Source organism: Chanodichthys erythropterus, chromosome 14 (assembly GCF_024489055.1).
Source record: "Chanodichthys erythropterus isolate Z2021 chromosome 14, ASM2448905v1, whole genome shotgun sequence".
In the NCBI taxonomy this organism is placed as follows: Eukaryota; Metazoa; Chordata; class Actinopteri; order Cypriniformes; family Xenocyprididae; genus Chanodichthys; species Chanodichthys erythropterus.
Genome location: NC_090234.1, coordinates 14,427,388 through 14,447,660, shown reverse-complemented (window position 1 = coordinate 14,447,660; position 20,273 = coordinate 14,427,388). Strand labels below are relative to the sequence as shown.

The 20,273-nt window shown below is 37.1% G+C and overlaps 1 protein-coding gene across 1 annotated transcript in view; it reads right to left on the bottom strand.

Annotated features, from left to right (window-relative positions):
- Positions 1-20,273, bottom strand: part of trpm2 (transient receptor potential cation channel, subfamily M, member 2) — a 50,629-nt gene that overhangs the window by 15,067 nt on the left and 15,289 nt on the right. The window contains exons 9-20 of the mRNA XM_067409095.1: positions 18,384-18,505; positions 17,953-18,294; positions 16,581-16,721; positions 7,993-8,128; positions 7,770-7,915; positions 6,033-6,145; positions 5,654-5,761; positions 3,281-3,506; positions 2,829-2,947; positions 1,497-1,635; positions 678-849; positions 315-495 (exon numbers count right to left, since the gene is read on the bottom strand). Of these exons, the coding sequence (XP_067265196.1) occupies positions 315-495; positions 678-849; positions 1,497-1,635; positions 2,829-2,947; positions 3,281-3,506; positions 5,654-5,761; positions 6,033-6,145; positions 7,770-7,915; positions 7,993-8,128; positions 16,581-16,721; positions 17,953-18,294; positions 18,384-18,505 (1,945 nt within the window). The remainder of the gene's footprint in view (positions 1-314; positions 496-677; positions 850-1,496; positions 1,636-2,828; positions 2,948-3,280; positions 3,507-5,653; positions 5,762-6,032; positions 6,146-7,769; positions 7,916-7,992; positions 8,129-16,580; positions 16,722-17,952; positions 18,295-18,383; positions 18,506-20,273) is intronic.

The following is a 20,273-nucleotide window of genomic DNA, read 5'->3' as shown; positions in this document are numbered from 1 at the left end:
CCTGAATCGGCGCATTTATAATGATAGGCAGTTAAAAAAATTAATAAAAAAAAAACTATGGGGTATTTTGAGCTGAAACTTCACATACACATTCAGGGGACACCTTAGACTTATATTACATCTTTTGAAAACATGTTCTTCGGCACCTTTAATGGAAAACTCTACTGAAACCAAATGTGAGTCAAGTCTCCCATAAGTTACACTACTTACAGTAGATACAGAGTTGCTGCCTATAAAGACTGTAGGTCAAGTCAGCTCACTAGGTTTTGGCACAGAGCCATTGTGTGTTTCTGTTCACCTGTCTGTTTACTCACTTAAAGATGGCGATGAGGAGGTTGAGCAGCAAAATGTTGGCGAACAGCAGATAGATACACAGCATGATGATGGTCAGCCATTCTGGGAACGCCGGCATGTCATCGTCGTTCAACATGGGGCATTTCGGCTTCAGAGGATCGGAGCCGTTCACACTACAGCTGCTTATATCAAACTGAGTGTCTGGTTTGCAAAACAGAGAAATGTTTGTAGGTTATCTGATTTGTCATTTGTTCACATTAGAACTAACAATAAACAATACTTCTAAGGCATTTATTAATCTTAGCTAATGTCAATCTGAACATTTACTAAAAAGTTGTTTTTGTTACCATTAGAAAAATCTATCTATCTAAAAGTAAACTAACTGTCAATATTAGTGGGGACGTTGCCAAATATGATGAGGTAGGGTTCATAAACGGCTCCACGGATGATCCAGTTCAGTCTCTCTTCATTTTGAATCAAAATGCCCTGTTTCGCCACGCCGTACGCCACCACCCAGATACTGAGCAGAAACATGAAGAAGAACAAATCCATCATCTGCAAAGAGAAAGAGAGAAAATGAGAGGACACAAAAGATGCATATTCATAGCTTAGTCTGTCTGCATTTACTTTTATGCAAAAACATTTTGTGCACTATGAAAGAGGAAGAAGCTCACGTCATTCATTATTATTTATTATTTAATCGTTTTTCACCCTGAGTTCCAGTATGTTTCCTAGTATACAGTACAATGAACTCTTTCCTTTCAAAAGACCAAGAAGCATTTAATTACATGACACTGTTTTCAACTAAAAACAGAAAACGTTTTGTTTACACGACAACAGCGTTTTGGGGGAAAACGCAAACATTTAAAAATGGGTTTCAAAGTGCAAATTTTTGAAAACGATACCATTATCATCTCCATGCAAACTATAAAAATGTGAATTTTCATGTGTGTTACATCTTCAGTTTATTAGGAACGTAGTGTTTCTTTACAAAGTGACATCGCCATCTACTGGCCTGGCAGCAGAATACAGCGTTTTTAGTCGTTTTAGCAGATCCGTGTGAACGGAAGCAAAAAACATGAAGGAAAAACATTTCCATTTTTAATACATCGTTGTCATGTAAACGTTCCCTTAGGCTGTGCAGAATTATTACATAACATATATGAACTGAATAAATGAACATTATGAACATGCAGACCCACCATTCTCCTGACAATGATTATTTTCGGGCCCAGGTTTCGACTGATAGTGAAGATGGCCATTAATCGTAGACAGAATATGATGAAGTCGATGCAGAGCAGAACTTTACCCACGTAGAAAACAGTGCCGGAGGCCTGAAGTCTGTACGACAAACACAGAGTTTGATTAAGTGTAAAAAATTTAGTCATTATGAAACTGAACATAAACTTGATCATAAACAACATCTGCAAAGTTACGACGCTCAAAGTTCAATGCAAAGGGAGATATTTTCTTTTACAGAAATTGCTGTTTGAGGACTACAATGAGCTTCTTCCTGGGTTAGTGACATCACAAACCCTAAAATTTACATAAACCCCGCCCCCGAGAACACGCAAAAAAAGGATGGGACCATGTTGGGCTGCTTTAGAGAAGAGGAAGAGTTGTTGTAGTAGAGTGTTGTTGTCATGCCGTCATTTTACACCGGACTGCTTCACAAACGAGGGTCAATTCAACACAAAAGATGAACATGACGGCACATGCTAGTGGATGAGTTGAATCAACTCCACAGCAACTACATCAATTTATCCACTAACCATTCAGAAACGTCTAAAAGTTGTAACTTCTTCCTGAGTCTCTCCATCAGTGTCGACTCCGGTTTGAACAATGTAAGGCTGAACACTTTCGTCATTTTGGCTGCGTGAGATTCTCCAGCTTTGTTGTTGAGCTGTTAAAGCTCCGCCCTCTTCTGGAAAGGGGGCGGGGAGCAGCAGCTCATTTGCATTTAAAGGGACACACACAAAAACGGCGTGTTTTTGCTCACACCCAAATAGGGGCAAATTTGACAAGCTATAATAAATGATCTGTGGGGGATTTTGAGCTGAAACTTCACAGACACATTCTGGAGACACCAGAGACTGATATTACATCTTGTGAAAAGGGACATTATAGCTTTAATGCATTGAAATGCTTTAGTAATGCTTTTATTACTATTTATTTTTATATTGGTGCATATAAATGAAAATGATTATTTTAAAAAATTATTATTATAATTATAATGATATATATTAAAATTAAAATTATTATTTTAATTATTTTATCTTTATATTATTGAACATTTTGAATCTACTTGACTACATTGCCTGTTTAGTCAAAATGATGGTTCCTCTTGATTGAAAAAAGTCCCTTTTGAAGCAATTTCAGAGCAAACACATACTGAGATATATAACGGTAATTGTTAAAAAAGGATTTTGTTTTTCATACAGTCTTAGATATTTTTTGTATATTCTTAATTAGTGAACTATGAACTGTACTGAATTAATCTGAACTGTATTGAGTGAAATAGTGGTTGTGTTGACCTGCAGACGAGACCAGCGATGAACAGCATGATTGACAGAACATCCAGAATGTTCCACAGATCCCTGATATACATCTTTGCTTTTCTCCGAAAGCCGGACCCGTCGAAGTCATGATAGAGCTGTGGAGCGTCAGAGTGAGAAAATATCATTATAACATTTCACTGCTTTTCACTGAAGACTGGAGTAATGATGCTGAAAATTCTGCTTTGCATCACAGGAATAAATTACATTTTACTATATATTCAAATAGAAAACAGATATTTTAAATTGTAATAATATTTCACAATATTACAGTTTTTTCTGTATTTTTTGATAAAATAAATGCAGCCTTGGTGAGCAGACGAAACTTCTTTCAACAACATTAAACAATCTTAATTATTCCAAACTCTTGAATGGTAGTGTGTATGTCTGAAAAGTGAGTGTGTGTGTGTGTGTGTGTGTGTGTGTCTCACCTGTCTAACCTCCTCACACACCAGCGAAGTGAGCCACACATAGAGCAGAAGTTCTCTCCATGACGGAAAGGGCTGAAAGTCGATCATGAGCACCACAGCAAAGAGCCACAGGAAACCAAAATACGAAGCGATGTTCCAGTAAAACTTCACTTGAGGGGACATGAGCAGACTCATCAGACGTGACGAACAGTTCAGAGGCTTCAGCTCAGACTTCTGTGACGGGCCACTGAGACAGAAAAATAATCCTTCATTATTCAGAGCAAGAGTGTTTTAGTATGTTTCTTGATTTGATACAATAATTTAGATTCAATTATTTATAATAATAATAATGGTATAATATATATTTATGTAAAATTCATAATGATAATTGTTCTTTAATAGTTTATATTTTTATTACTGTGTCAAAAAATAGAAATAAAATAATTAAAAACTGGTTCTGCATATTGGTTATGTAATAATAATAATAATATATTTATGAAATATTCATAATGAATAATTGTTCCTTAATAATCTAAAGATTATTCATTATTGTTTAAAAAAATGATTTAAAACAGTTCTGCATATTGGTTATGTAATAATAATAATAATATTAACAATAACAATATATTTTTGTAATATTAATAATGAATAATTGTTTGTTAATAGTCTAAAGATGATTTGTTATCATGTTAAAAAACAGAAATAAAATAATTAAAAACCAGTTCTGCATATTGGCTATGTAATAATAATAATAATAATAATAATAATAATAATAATATATTATATTGTAATATAATGTAATATAATATAATAATAATATATTATAGATTATATGTAATATTCATAATGAATAATTGTTGTTTAATAGTCTAAAAATTATTCATTATTGTTTAAAAAATCATTAAAAACCGATTCTGCATATTGGTTATGTAATAATAATAATTATATTAACAATAACAATAATAATATATTTTTGTAATTTTAATAACGAATAATTGTTTGTTAATAGTCTAAAGATGATTTGTTATCATGTTAAAAAACAGAAATAAAATAATTAAAAACCAGTTCTGCATATTGGCTATGTAATAATAATAATAATAATAATAATAATAATAATAATATATTATATTGTAATATAATGTAATATAATATAATAATAATAATATATTATAGATTATATGTAATATTCATAATGAATAAATGTTGTTTAATAGTCTAAAGATTATTCATTATTGTTTAAAAAATCATTAAAAACCGATTCTGCATATTGGTTATGTAATAATAATAATTATATTAACAATAACAATAATAATATATTTTTGTAATTTTAATAATGAATAATTGTTTGTTAATAGTCTAAAGATGATTTGTTATCATGTTAAAAAACAGAAATAAAATAATTAAAAACCAGTTCTGCATATTGGCTATGTAATAATAATAATAATAATAATAATAATAATATATTATATTGTAATATAATGTAATATAATATAATAATAATATATTATAGATTATATGTAATATTCATAATGAATAAATGTTGTTTAATAGTCTAAAGATTATTCATTATTGTTTAAAAAAAATCATTAAAAACTGATTCTGCATATTGGTTATGTAGTAATAATAATAATAATAATATATTTTTGTAATATTAATAATGAATAATTGTTTGTTAATAGTTTATATTTTTATTACAGTGTCAAAAATTTGAAATAAAATCATTAAAAACTGGTTCTGCATATTGGTTATGTAATAATAATAATAATATCTTTATGTATTGTTCATAATGGTTTTTTTTAATAGTCTAAAGATGATTTATTATCAAGTCATAAAAAATAAATAAATTAGAAAATGGTTCTGCATATTGGTTATGTAATAATAATAATATCTTTATGTATTATTCATAATGATTTTTTATTTAATAGTTTAAAGATGATTTATTATCAAGTCATAAATAAATGATTAAAAAAATGGTTCTGCACATTGGTTATGTAATAATAATAATAATAATAATAATAATAAATGTATGTAATATTCAAATAATTGTTCTTTAATAGTCTGAAGATTATTCATTATTGTTTAAAATCATTAAACACCAGTTCTGCATATTGGTTATGTAATAATAATAATAATAGCAATAATATATTTTTGTAATATTAATAATGAATAATTGTTTGTTAATAGTCTAAAGATGATTTATTATTGTGTCAAAAACACAACTAAGATCATTTTCAAAATAGTTATGAATATTGGTTATTGAACACTTAAACATTATTAAACATAAAATATAAGTTGTATGATGCTAACATTAGTTTGATGCAGTAATTTACTCGTGCGTTTTAATGCAGTCGTCACACCTGTGAATGTGTTCTGTGTGTTTGTATCTCAACTAACCGAAAATGACGTTTGATTTTGGCATCTGAGATTCCAGCAAAGACTGAATCCATCGCCAGCTTCTGCTGCTCCGTCCTCTCGGCCTGTCTCTGGATGTCTTCATCACGTCTGCCATTAAAGGAGGATAAGTAAATTATGGGATTATGCATTTTTGGGTAAACTATTCCTTTAAAGGTTAAAACACCTCATTAATAGTCATTAAAAGTCATTGTTTGTGGTAAAAGTGTTATTTGCATTGCAATTATTGAGAGTGCAATGTTGCCATCTGATGGTGTGTGCATGTAATGACTCAGACATGATTTCAGACCTGACAGCACAAAAGGTTTGTGTTCCCCTATTAACTTGATTCTTTAAATCATGGAAAAACCATAGTTTTTACCTGAAGGACAGGAAGCCGGTGTATATCAGAGGAAAGAAGATCATGCAGAGAAGAATTTTCCAGTGTGGATTCTCCACTGACAGCTCTCCACACCAGATCTGAGTGAGCAGGGCCTGACGGAGACACTCAATGAGACCTGAGCTATCAGTGCTGAGCCATATACATACACTGTTAGTTGGTTTGAAGGAATGACACCAAAAATAACAGGTGTCACAGGTAAAGTAACACTTATGGTATTGTTTACCTGAATTACTTACCTAGCCATTCATTCTCATACGAAACGTAACATTTTAAGCTTAACTAATAGACATGACTGCAAAAAAGATATATTTGCAATCACAAAAGATATACAAAATAATATATAATAAATATATTATTTATTTTATTTATGAAATATAAAATAATATATAATATATAAATATAAAAATAATCCCATAAATAACATACAATCATAATTTGCAACCATTAAAACCACGCCACTAATATAATATATTATTATTAATATATTATTAATATTATATTACATAAATTCTATCTATCTATCTATCTATCTATCTATATATATATATATATATATATATATATATATATATATATATATATATATATATATATATATATATATATAAATATAAAATATATTTATGTAATTTTATAATTAATAACATTTCTTAAATATTCTGTCAAAAAAATTGGTTATGCATATTGATTATTAAATATAATTAAATATAGCCATATAAATATAACTCCATAAATAACAAAAACAACAATGTGTATAAATAAATATAATAATAATAATAATTATTATTATTATTGCAGAAATTATTGTTTTGTTATCAATCCAATATAATAATAATAATAATAATCTAATTGTAATATTCATAATAAATAACTGTTCTTTAATAATGTAAATATTATGTATTATTCTGTCAAAAATAGAAATAATTTTTTTTTATTTTGTTAAGTAGTAATTGAATACTTAAACATAATAAATAAAATAATCTGTATGATATCAGTCATTAAAATGTACGTTTTATATTATATTTTTAATATTATACATTATTATTATTACAATTAAAATATTATTATTATTAATAAATTATTATACGGAAGAGGATTAAGGCCAAGTAATAATTAAAAAATAAAACCATTGAGATTAAACATTAAATTGAGAAAAAAAGTCCAAATAAAATGTGAAAAATAAACTCATTAATTTTTGACAATAAAATCATGTTTTGAGACAAAAACCTGTTAAATTTCAAAAAAAAAGTAGAAACAAAATGTTGAGAATAAACTTTACATTTTGAGAATAAAGTCGTGTTTTTAGAGAAAACTTGTTAAATTTCGAGATAAGTCAAAATAAAATGTCAAGAATAAACATGCATTTGATCAATGTCATGTTTTTACTTTTTTCTTGAAATTTAATGAGTTTTTGTCTCAAAACACAACTTTATTCTCGAAATTGAGTTATTTTATTCTCAAAATTGTATTTAGACTTTTTTTCTCGAAATTTGACGAGTTTAATCTCTCATTACAATGACTCAAGATCTCAAGATGGTTTTATTTTTTATTATTAATTGGCACAATTCCTCTTCTGTAATATTATAAATGTTTACTATTATGTATTATATCATAAAGGTGATATGTGCAAGTTGAAATATTTTCTCCTATCCGAGTGTAATTTGCCGGGACAGATAATCCACTGATATTTCTGAATATGACACAGGGTTTGTTCACCTGAACTCCAGATTGAGCGATGAAGCTTTTATCATCGGCCTCTAGAGCGAGCCACAGACAGGTGCTTCTGCCCCACGACGGCGAGATGCGGATCAGCAGTTTCTGCGCTCGCTGCGCGTCCCAGCTGTGACACTCGCTGAAGACACCTGGGACAGGAAGCCACAAACACACGGTTAAAGATCTCAGCTCCGTTCAAAGGATTTGAGTGTTTGTTACGTCATACCGATGGCTTGTTTCTCATAGTGATTGGCGAGTTCTCTCATTTCCTTTGCCTCTTCGCTATCATCCTCGCCGCTCTCCTGCGCCAGCTTCCTCAAGATCTTACTGGCTGCCAGAGCGGCTGCGATACAGTCTCTGCACTACACACACACACACACACACACACACACACACACGTTTGTCATTAACTCTAGGAATCTTGAAACTGCAACTGCTGTCATGCTATTAAAATACAGATCAGATATACAATTTATTTATCATATCAGTATTAACCAGCATTTGAATTAATAAATTAATGCAAACGTCTCGGTTACAAAGGTAACCCTCGTTCCCTGAAGGAGGGAACGGAGACGTACGTCGGACAGACCGACGAATAGGAATCTCGCTAGAGAGGCCAATCTACTTCGAGTGTAACTAAACGAGCCAATGCACATTGGCATGCAATCATATGCATCAGCTGCTCGCCTCGCAGCGCGGGTATATAATGAGCAGCAGGTGCGTTGCATCTTCAGGTTTTCGCTGAGGAGCCGAACCGGATAGGCGGCAGCATCAGCGGGGTACAGCGACTGTGGCGACGGGGAACGAGGGTTACCTTTGTAACCGAGACGTTCCCATTCAGTCGGTCACGTTCGACGTACGTCGGACAGACCGACGAATAGGAATCCCTACCAAAGCGCCACAGGAGCTGCCCCCTTCCAGCGCTCTGTTGTAAGCCACCTGAAGCCCCTTGCCTGAGGATGGTGGGACAGGGCTAACACAGAGAGAGTCGATCACTGCTGTTCCCCAAAACCCATTCAGTGAGACTACTGGATAACGCTGGGAAAGCGTACCCTTCGCTGGGAAAGGAACGCTGCGGAAGCCACATCCTTCCCCGAAGGAGTTATGTGGAGAAGTACATATGGACTAACCCTATAGGGCTGTGCTACATATGGAAGAGCTGGGGTGACTCCAACCCGATGAAGGGTAGGTTCTCCCAGAGGGAAAGACACGGGCTTCGTTTAGGAGCAACCGTGGAACCAACCATATGGGATCCCCGTAGGGTCACACATATGGAACCTAGCCTAAACCCAGTTCTCAAGGATACAACGGAGTATAGGCCTGGCGCCAGACGCTCCGCCACGTCGGCTGCCGAAGGGATATCGGAGGACTCGACAGGGTCTGCCTTGTAGGGACTCTCTGGAGAAAAGAAGCGCATGTAGCGCAGCAAGCCGACACTAAGCCGGGGCCTCTCCATGCCTCTGACCTGTGGCGAGAACATGGGAGGAGACCGGCTCGACACGAAGGCTATAGTATCTAGCGAACGTGTTAGGTGTCGCCCAGCCCGCAGCTCTACAAATGTCTGTCAGCGAGGCGCCACGAGCCAGCGCCCAGGAGGATGCGACACCTCTCGTGGAGTGAGCATGCAACCTGAGCGGGCAGGGCACACCCTGAGCTTGGTAAGCCAGGGCGATGGCATCCACTATCCAGTGGGCCATCCTCTGCTTGGAGACAGCCTTTCCCTTCTGCTGGCCTCCATAACAGACAAGAGCTGGTCTGAGGTCCTGAGGCTTTAGGTTCTGTCTATGTACAGTCGCAAAGCGCGGACTGGACAGAGTAAAGCCAGGGCTGGGTCTGCCTCCTCCGAGGGCAGCGCTTGCAGGCTCACCACCTGGTCCCTGAAGGGAGTGGTAGGAACCTTGGGCACATAGCCAGGCCGGGGTCTTAGTACCACGTGGCTATCACCCGGCCCGAACTCCAGGCACGATTCATCGACCGAAAATGACTGCAGGTCCGCTACCCTCTTGATGGAGGCCAATGCCACCAGCAGCAAAGTCTTCATAGACAGAATCTTTAAGTCTGCTGACAGCAAAGGCTCAAAGGGAGCAATCTGAAGTGCTCTCAGCACCAGAGTGAGGTCCCAAGAGGGTATGGAGAGGGGACGAGAAGGATTTAACCGTCTCGCCCCCCTAAGGAACCTGATGACCAGGTCGTGCTGACCAACAGATTTGCCATCTAAGTGGTCGTGGTAAGCGGATATAGCTGCAGTATGGACTTTGAGGGTGGAGGGGGCACAGCCTACGCTCCAACCCTACTGCAAGAAGGAAAGCACGACTCTGATCGAGCATCTTCGGGGGTCTTCCCGGCGAGAAGAGCACCACTCGACGAACAGGTTCCACTTTGGAGGCGTAAGCACGTCTTGTAGACAGTGCACGTGCCGAAGTGATGGTGTTAAGTACCTCAGGGGGTAAGTCACCTAGAACCTCCGCATCCCGTCCAAGGGACCAGACATGGAGTTTCCAGAGGTCTGGACGCCGGTGCCAAAGAGTGCCCCGTCTCTGAGAAAGAAGGTCTTTCCTCAGAGGGATGGGCCAGGGAGGGGCTGTCGCGAGGAGTGAGAGTTCTGGGAACCAGGTCCGGTTGGGCCAGTAAGGCGCAACTAACAAGACCTGCTCCTCGTCCTCCCTGACTTTGCACAGGGTCTGTGCAAGTAGGCTCACTGGGGGAAACGCATATTTGCGCAGGCCCCGGGGCCAGCTGTGAGCCAGTGCATCTGTCCCGAGTGTCCCCTCGGTCAGAGAGTAAAACAACTGGCAGTGGGAGGTTTCTGGTGAGGCAAACAGGTCTACCTGAGCCTCTCCGAATTCTCTCCAGATCAGCTGAACCACCTGGGGGTGGAGTCGCCACTCTCCTGGCAGCGCAGCTCGTGATAGCTCGTCGGCCACACGGTTGAGCACACCGGAGACATGAATGGGCGCGAAGCGACCTCAGATGCTTCCGACTCCACAGGAGGAGATGGTGGGCGAGTTGTGACATGCGACGGGAGCGTAGACCACCTTGACGGTTGATGCACGCAACGGTCGCAGTGTTGTCCATACGGACCAGTACATGCTTGCCCTGAAGCAGGCCTTTGAGGCGGCTCAGAGCAAGGCGTACTGCCAGCAACTCGAGGCAATTGATGTGCCAATGCAGATGGGGTCCCGTCCAAACCCCTGAGACTGCATGCCCGTATTACGTGGCACCCCAGCCGGTGGCAGAAGCATCTGTGAACACCACAGCATGCCGGGACACCTGTTCTAGGGGCACTCCTGCCCGAAGAAACAAGGGGTCCGACCACGGACTGAAGGTTCGGCGGCACTCCTGAGTGATTGGCACCCGGAATGTGCCGCGCTGCCACGCCCATCTCGGGACTCGGCCGTGAAGCCAGTGCTGAAGCGGTCTCATATGAAGCAGACCGAGCGGTGTTACAGCCGCAGCAGCCGCCATATGCCCCAGGAGCCTCTGAAAGAACTTCAGTGGGACCGCTGTCCTGCCATTGAATGTATTCAGGCAGTTCAACACTGACCGAGCACGTTCCTCTGTGAGGCGTGCTATCTGCTCGACCGAATCCAACTCCATACCGAGAAAAGAGATCCTCTGCACCGGGGCGAGTTTGCCCTTTTCCCAGTTGACCTGAAGCCCCAACTGGCTGAGGTGTCTGAGCACCAAATCCCTGTGTTTGCACAACTGATCCCGGGACTGTGCTAGAATGAGCCAGTCGTCGAGATAGTTGAGAATGCGAACACCCTGTTCTCTCATGGGAACAAGGGCTCCCTCCACGACTTTCGTGAAGACGCGGGGAGACAGGGCCAGCCCGAAGGGTAGGACTCTGTACTGATATGCTCGACCTTCGAACGCGAATCTCAGGAATGGCCTGTGTCGCGGAATAATTGAAACATGGAAGTACGCGTCCTTCAGGTCAATCGCTGCAAACCAATCTCGGGGACGGATGCACTCGAAAATGCGTTTCTGCGTGAGCATTTTGAATGGTAGCTTGTGGAGGCTCCGATTCAAAACTCGCAGGTCCAAGATCGGTCGTAACCCGCCGCTTTTCTTGGGTACAATGAAGTAGGGGCTGTAGAACCCCGACCTCAAATCGGCTGGAGGGACCGGCTCTATCGCGTCCTTCGCCAGTAGGACTGCGATCTCCGCACGCAGGACAGGGGCATCGGCATCTTTCACTGTAGTGAAGAGGACGTCCCTGAACTTGGGGGGGGGAGCCGGGCGAACTGAATCGCAAAGCCGACCCTGATGGTCCGAAGGAGCCAGCGAGACGGACTGGGGAGCGCTAACCCGGCTCGTAGAGACCGTACAAGCAGGACCAAAGGGACCACCGGTGTACCCGCAGCAGGGCAGCGAGGTGGAACACAGGGACGCGGCTCGGGGGGCTCTCTTTGTGAGGCGGCCCGGGCGGCGTCACAGTGTGCTAGGCAACACTTACCTGGCTCCACGGATGGACAGAGGGAGCAGTCGAGGCTTTGGCTGCCCGCTGCTCGCTGCTGTCCGCTGGCGACAGAAGAGGGGGATGAGAGTGGTGAGGTTTTTCTCCTCCCACTGCTCTCCAACCCTCTTCAGACCTGGAAATGGAGGAACTGCTCTTTAAAATTTGGGTACCGCTGCCTCTTGGGTCAGTGGCGGAACAGAAACAAACCCAATAAAGGATTTACCACCTGGCCCTCCTCCAGGGGTGGAAGAGCAGCCCCACCCATCTCTGGGTCGCCCGTCTCAGGGGTGATTCTCACCAACCAGTTAAACAGCTGCAGAGACGGGAGGCGTCATCTCCCCGCAATGGATACAGCAGAGCCTGCTGGGCCGGAGTTTCTTGCAGGAGATGACACCCTTGGCGACGAGCAGACTGAGGGGCGGCCCAAGAGGAACTCAATGGTTTGTCATGGGAAGCTCCCCTATCCGCTACTAACTGAGGAGAACCGCTGGGCTCAGTCCTCGACAGTGTCACCAAAAAGGCCACCTCGTAAGATGGGAGCATTGAGAAAGCATTTAGCTTGACAACCTCTCACACCTCACAAGGTAAGCCAGGGGGCACTTCTGGACCACGGAGGTGGACATCGTCTGGCTGAGGGCCTGCGCCGTGACTTTGATCACGGTTAGTCAACAAGCGCAGCTCAACCCCAGCACAGAACTACCCTCATGCAAAAAGAGTGCCTTGGCCTCACATGCAGGGTGGGTGTGGTCTGTGTACAGCCACCCCATCCAAGAGGGTAGTGAGAGAGGAAAAACTTATGCAGATTGGCACCTTTGGCATTCCATATTTATGGCACCAATATACCCCCATACTGCCAAGTTTTCCATGCACATCTGGAAGACCCAGGAAAGCATGGCTGTAAACTCTGAATCTGAGTCAGCATAAGCACACACCATTACAGTGGGCAGCGTCACCCTCATTTCCAGAGCATAACAGCACTCTCTCCGATGCTGCAATCGACGTCTGTCTCTCAGCTGGAGCTCTGAATGAAATGCTAGGTTCCCCTATGAAAAGGACCAGCAATCCAATCCAGAAACTGCACAGCTTGCAATGCGCTAGAGAGGGAGGGGCCCTAGGGGGTTGGTTCCCCGAAGGAACCCCTCAACCTCATGTCACCCAAGCCATATCAGCAAAGTAGACCTCTTCTGGTGCACCAGAGAGGGCGCTACAATGGAGATTACGCAAGGGAACCGCGCATCTAGAGCGCCGAGCGAGCGCTGGGTTGCCGTGACAACCCGCGCTGCAGCCCGGCAGCTCGGACGGCACACGACACGCAGCGGAGCGAGAGGTTTGCTCTCGCTGATCTCCACGGTCTCCCAGAGTGTCGGGCAGACCCGCGGCTGTGCTTTTACACACAAGCGGCAGCTGGCCAACAACAGAGGGGACTCAAGCTTCCCGGAGAAAGAAGAGTCACGACCGGCGTGTCGACGTGATCATGTTCTCATATGAAAACATTAACACCCACGAACATCATTTCAGCACGCGCCCAGACATGCGAAACGGTGATCGTGGCCGTCAGTGAGGACAGGAACGATCGCATCCAGAAACACAAGTAGGATGTCGTCTTTAAAAAGACGCGAATCTACTTGTGTAAGCTCTTTCAGGGACTTTACTCTTTTAGAAGTGCTGAAGCACGCAGGGGAACGGCCACCGCAACACAGACAGGGATTGTGTGCAGCCTGTCATGTGCTTTCTCTCTCTTTGAAGGCGCTCACTCTTACCAGCCGTAAAAACGGCTTTTCAGCGCTCAAAAGTGCACCGTACCGGCCGTGAGAACAGCCTTCTGACGCTGTCAAACAGCTATTTGCTCAAAAACGGCAAACGAAACAGAAAAAGAGAGGACTTCGACCCCGCTGCTGTGCTGTTCGCCCGCACTCGGAAAAAAAGAGAAGTTCAACCAAAAAGCTTGACTCGTCTTCTAGCAGACACTCGCTTGCAGAGAACAGGAACAAACACCGTTCGGCTCCGAAGCGAAAAGCTGAAGATGCAACGCACCTGCTGCTCATTATATGCCAGCTGCGAGGCGAGCAGCTGATGCATATGATTGCATGCCAATGTGCATTGGCTCGTTTTAGTTACACTCGAAGTAGATTGGCCTCTCTAGCGAGATTCCTATTCGTCGGTCTGTCCGACGTACGTCGAACGTGACCGACTGAATGGGAACTACAACCAATAAAACATAAAACACTATCATTTATATAATGTAGTCCAAATTTTTGAACATAAGCCTTTATTATATAGAAAATACTTTAAATACAAGATGTACATATCAGGGATTCAAATGAATCAGTGAATTGTTTTTTGTTGTTGTTTTTGAAATTGTTTAATTAGATGAACTAAAATGAATTGACAATGAAGAACAATATCAATAGTAATAATTATTATATATATTATATATTTTGTTTTAATTGTTCTTTAATAGTCTGAAGATTATGTATTATTGTGTTGAAAAACACAATAATACAATTAAAAACTGGTTGTAGTTGTTTGCTTATTGGACACTTAAAAACATAAAAAATAATCTGTATATACAATAACAAAATATTTCACTATAAATTCCACACATCTACTGTTTTTTTAACCAGTTTAATTCACTAAAATGAATGGACAATACTTTATATGACAGAGACGCAACAATGTTGATCCATCAGAACCAACAGTAAAATTATATTAGAAATATTAAAAAAAATGTTTTACATAAAAAATATAAATAAATAAATAAAATAAAATAAAATTAAATTAAAAATGTTGCCTTGATTAAAAATGAGAAATGTTGCCTTATGTGCAGTGCTGTTATTGTTAACGAAAACAAAAAAATATTTTCTGTAACTAAACTACACTAAAATAAACAAAAATAAAACAAAACAAAATAATCAATAAATAAGAAATGTTGCCTTATATATAAAATAAAATAATAAAATAAAATAAAATAAAATAAAATAAAATAAAATAAAATAAAATAAAATAAAATAAAATAAAATAAAATAAAATGTTTGCCTTGTGTGCAGGGCTGTTATTTTTAACTAAAACAAAAAATGATTTGTGTTTTTGGTAACTAAACTACACTAAAATAAAATAAAGAAAGAAAGAAAAATAAGAAATGTTGCCTTATATTACAAAATATTAGAAATATTTTAAAAATAAAATAAAATAAATTTAGAAATGTTGCCTTGATTAAAAATGAGAAATGTTGCATTATGTGCAGTGCTGTTATTGTTAACGAAAACAAAAAAATATTTTCTGTAACTAAACTACACTAAAATAAACAAAAATAAAACAAATTATAAATAAATAAATAACTAAAATAAGAAATGTTGCCTTATATTACAAATATTAGAAATAAAATAAAATAAAATAATAAAAAAAAATAAAATAAAATAAAATAAAATAAAATGTTTGCCTTGTGTGCAGTGCTGTTATTGTTAACTAAAAAAAAAAAAAAAAAAAAAAATTGTGTTTTCGGTAACTAAACTACACCAAAAATAAATAAATAAATAAAAATAAGCAATGTTGCCTTATATTACAAAATATTAGAAATATTTTAAAAATAAAATAAAGTAATTATTCAATTAAACTCTTAGAAATGTTGCCTTGATTAAAAATTACAAATGAAACACATGAATGAATAAAAATGACAAAAGCACATAACAAAATATGAAAATAAAAGCTAATTCAAAATCAATAAATACTATAATAATAACTTTTAATAAATATTCAAAGAGCAGAGTAAAAATGTCACATTTAAAGGCACAATACTTAAGATTTATGGATTAAAATATCCAAAAACCACTAGAACAGTGTTATATATTTTGTTGACTTGTGTACTTACATTATACCAAATGTTTCCAATAATGTTTAAATCCAGAGAAATAAACAACGTTGTGTCCGTGCGTCACCTATCAATGACATAATACCCGCGTTACCCTCGATTTCCGGTTTTATTTTATAGAAACCATGGAAACTACAAAGACGCTTTAATATATTACGTGTTTTAATAGACAAGGTGTCTCATAGCAGCTGCCGAGCAAATGCTCTATAATGTTATAACAACTTTCAACACTCAAATGTGTCTAATATGATAAACAGGGCTGAGTTACCCCACATACACATGACCAGAAGAAGTGGAAGCGTCGTCTTGAATCATTGCAGAAGCGTTGTTTTGAATAAGCGACCTCTAGTGGCGAAATTACATATTACATATTGTGCCTTTAAAATTATAGGTATTTCACAACTTGAGCAAAAATATGAGTTTCTGACCACCAAATGAAGCAGAAAACAGAAAGCGAAGAGATTGTTGGTAATCAGTGCTGTACCTGCTCCCAGCCGATCTCTGCCAGTTCTCTGTTATTCTGAACAACAGCCCACAGGAAGAGATCCCGTCCCGGGTCCCAAACCGCGTCTGCGGTCGGCTCTTCACCCAAACACGGCAGCTCCACCTGTCCTTTGGACGGCACCTGAGAGACGCAGCGATGAATGAATAAAAGAGCTAGTTTGAGATCAGTCAAAACCAGAATGAAAGCTTTATGGTTTGATGATTTTATTTACTGATAATTCGCTCAAAGCATGTCAAAAACATGCTCAAAAAAACTAATATTAAATTATATTTTGTATAAAGAAAAGAAGCCTGCTTTAGGATCTTTGAGGTTTTTTGCATTGTGACCATATTTCCATGCCAATTAATAACTCAGTTTCTTATTATCATTTCAACATCAATATTTTTAATCTTGTTTTACAGAAAAAATAACATCCTTAAACTTACATTTATGTGAGAAACCAGGAAAACCAGGAAAAACAAGTTTTAAAAATATATTTTTTGCATTGAAGCAGAAAAAAAACATTCTTATTCATTGTGTTGTAAATGTTAAATAAAACTAAAACTATTATAAATATTAAAAAGTTTGCAAATTTGAAATGTTTCCTTGGCAAATAACTGAAAAAAATAAAAATAAAAAATAAAAATATATTTTAAACAACAACAAAAACGCAGGTGTTTCAGTGTTATTGTCAACTTAAACTTAATCAAAAATTGTTTTTGTTAACTGAACCAAAGCTAAAATAAAATAAAAAAATAAATATATTAGATGAAAAACATACAAAAAACAAAACAGAAATTAGAAATCCTTTGGCAAATAATGAAAACAAAATAAGTATAAGTTGAAGTACTAAACTTTGTAAGCCCGTTTCCGCCATAAAAAAAAAAAAACTCCACTAAGAAAAAAAAAGCCACAAAAAAAAAAAAAGATTAATTGCGACTTTATATATCAGAATTCTGACTTTATATCTCGCAATTGTGAGATATAAACACGAAATTGCGAGTTAAAAAGTCTGAATTCTGAGATTAAAAATTGCAATTAATCTTTTTTTTTTTTTAGTGGCGTTTTTTTTTTGTGGCAGAAACGGGCTTCCTTACTAAACAGACTAAAATTAAAATAAATGCTAAATATAAATATAAATATAAAAAACTGATAAAACTGACAAAATCACATTAAAAATTAAAATTTAAACTTAAAATGAAAACGTAAAATATAAAAGTATTAATAAACACTATAATATTATATAAATAATACTGTACTTTATTGTGGGGAAAAAAACAACATATTATTTTAATTTATTAGCATTTATACGTCATGGCATTGTTTCCCCTGTCCTTGTTGCTGAGGTGTTTTTATTTTGTCTTAAACTTGCCGTTAAACGGACGTCATCTGTGGTTGGCTTGTAGTGTGAAGCGACGTATAACGGTTGAGTAAAACTTCCCAGCAGGTGGCGCACTTCTTCAGACACGTGACTCAAGGAAATCCTTCTGCTTCCAGAGGTCGGCGCTTGACCCCTGCGGGTTTTGTCACCCTGGACCCGTTTTGCAAGCTTGCGGCGGAAGAAGCAGGCGGGTAGGTGGGCGTAGAGCTTACAGAGCGTCTCCTCGTGTTCCAGAAACTTCCGCACACACACTCCATTCTCCAGCAACAGCCGCACAAACTCAGGTTTGTCGCCCACCAGCGCAGAAAACATGGCCGGATGCAGATCACAGGACTGAGACGGGACAGACATCAACAAACTGATTTATATTTTTTTGTTATCTCTCTGTAATTCTCATAGCTTTATGTGTGATTTTTACCCACCGTCCACTGGCTCTCCTCGGTGAAGATCTCACTCTCTGCGATGTCGACCCGGTTCCAGGCCACGGCGAGCTCCAGCTGTCTCTCCCAGGACTGTCGGCCAGCATGTTCATCACTTCTGGAGGCTGAGGAGCAATAACATGTGTCTTTATCCGGTAGAGGTTTAACAATTCTTACCAGTTTGTCTTTTGTATTTCTCCTTCAGAACGAGGAGGGGGACAATGTCCTCAAGTCCTCGACCCCGTCAATTCTAAGTCACGTCTTTAGTTTTATAAACTAAATAAACTAACTGCAGGACAGTGCTGTTATTTTTAACTAAAACAATTAAAAATTGTTTCGGTAAAATAAAATAAAATAAAATAAAAATAAATTCTGAAATAAAATAAATTAGAAATGTTGCCTTATATTACAAATATTATAAATATTTAAAAAAATAAATAAAATAAAATAAAATGTTTGCCTTATGTGCAGTGCTGTTATATTTTTGGTAATTAAACTACACTAAAATAAACAAAACAATAAATAAATAAATAAATAAATAAATAAAATAAGAAATGTTGCTTTATATTACAAATATTAGAAATATGAAAAAAAATAATAAAATAATTAAATTAAATTTAATTAACTTAAATTAAATTGTTGCCTTATGTGAGTTGTTATTGTTAACTAAAACAAAAAATCATTTAAAAATGTTTTCAGTAACTAAACTGCACTAAAAATACAAAAAACAAATCAAAACAAAAAAATAAAATAAAATAAATGTTTCCTTATATTACAAACATTAGAAATTATATTATATTACAAACATTAGAAATATTTATAAAATAAAATAAAATTAAATAAATTGTTTGCCTTATGTGAGTTGTTATTGTTAACTAAAACAAAAAATTATTTAAAAATGTTTTCGGTAACTAAACTACACTAAAATAAACAAAAAATAAATAAAATAAAATAAGAAATGTTGCTTTTATATTACAAATATTATACATATGTAAAAAATTAAATTAAATTAAATTAAATTAAATGTTTGCTTTATGTGCAGTGGTTATTGTTAACTAAAACAAAAAAAATATTTAAAATGATCAAAACAAAAAATAAGTAAAATTAAATAAATGTTGCCTTATATTACAAATATTAGAAATATTTATAAAATAAAATAAAATATTTGCCATATGTGAGGAGTTGTTATTGTTAACTAAAACAAAAAAATATTTAAAAATGTTTTCGGTAACTAAAATAAAACAAAACAAAACAAAACAAAAAAACAAAATAAAATAAAAATTAGAAATGTTCCTTTATATTAGAAATATTTAAAAAAAAAACTAACAAACAAAGGCAAATAACAAAATTACTAAAACTAAAATAAAAGCTAATAAAAAAAAAAAATGCTGCAGGACTATCATTTAATTTTAGGGTAGTCACACTCATCTAAAAGAAAGTATATGAGGCTTTACTTGAATAAAAGGATCATTTTATGTGTCTGTTTCATACAAAAATAAACACTTTATATGGTATCCTCTAATTTCGCACAGGGCGGACAGTTCAAAACAGCTCAACAACCCCTGGTCACCTTTTACTTTTACAGCATGGAGAAAACATCTAACATCTCCATGTTCCACTGAAGAACTGTGTTGGTCACGAGCATCTAATTCAAAGACAAGTCAATTGTGTCTATAAGCGAACATGTGAGTACTGTGCATGTGAGTGCACTTATTATTCAATATTTAATAGAGCTACACACACAAAAAAATCCCTTTACCATATAATATATGCATCATCCATCGATATATTCTAACATAAACGCTAATAGCTTCCGCAATCAGAGATGCTTCCAGGCTCTCAAGGGAGGATAATGTGCTCAAGACAGTCTGAGCTGATCAATAAAAAACCCCT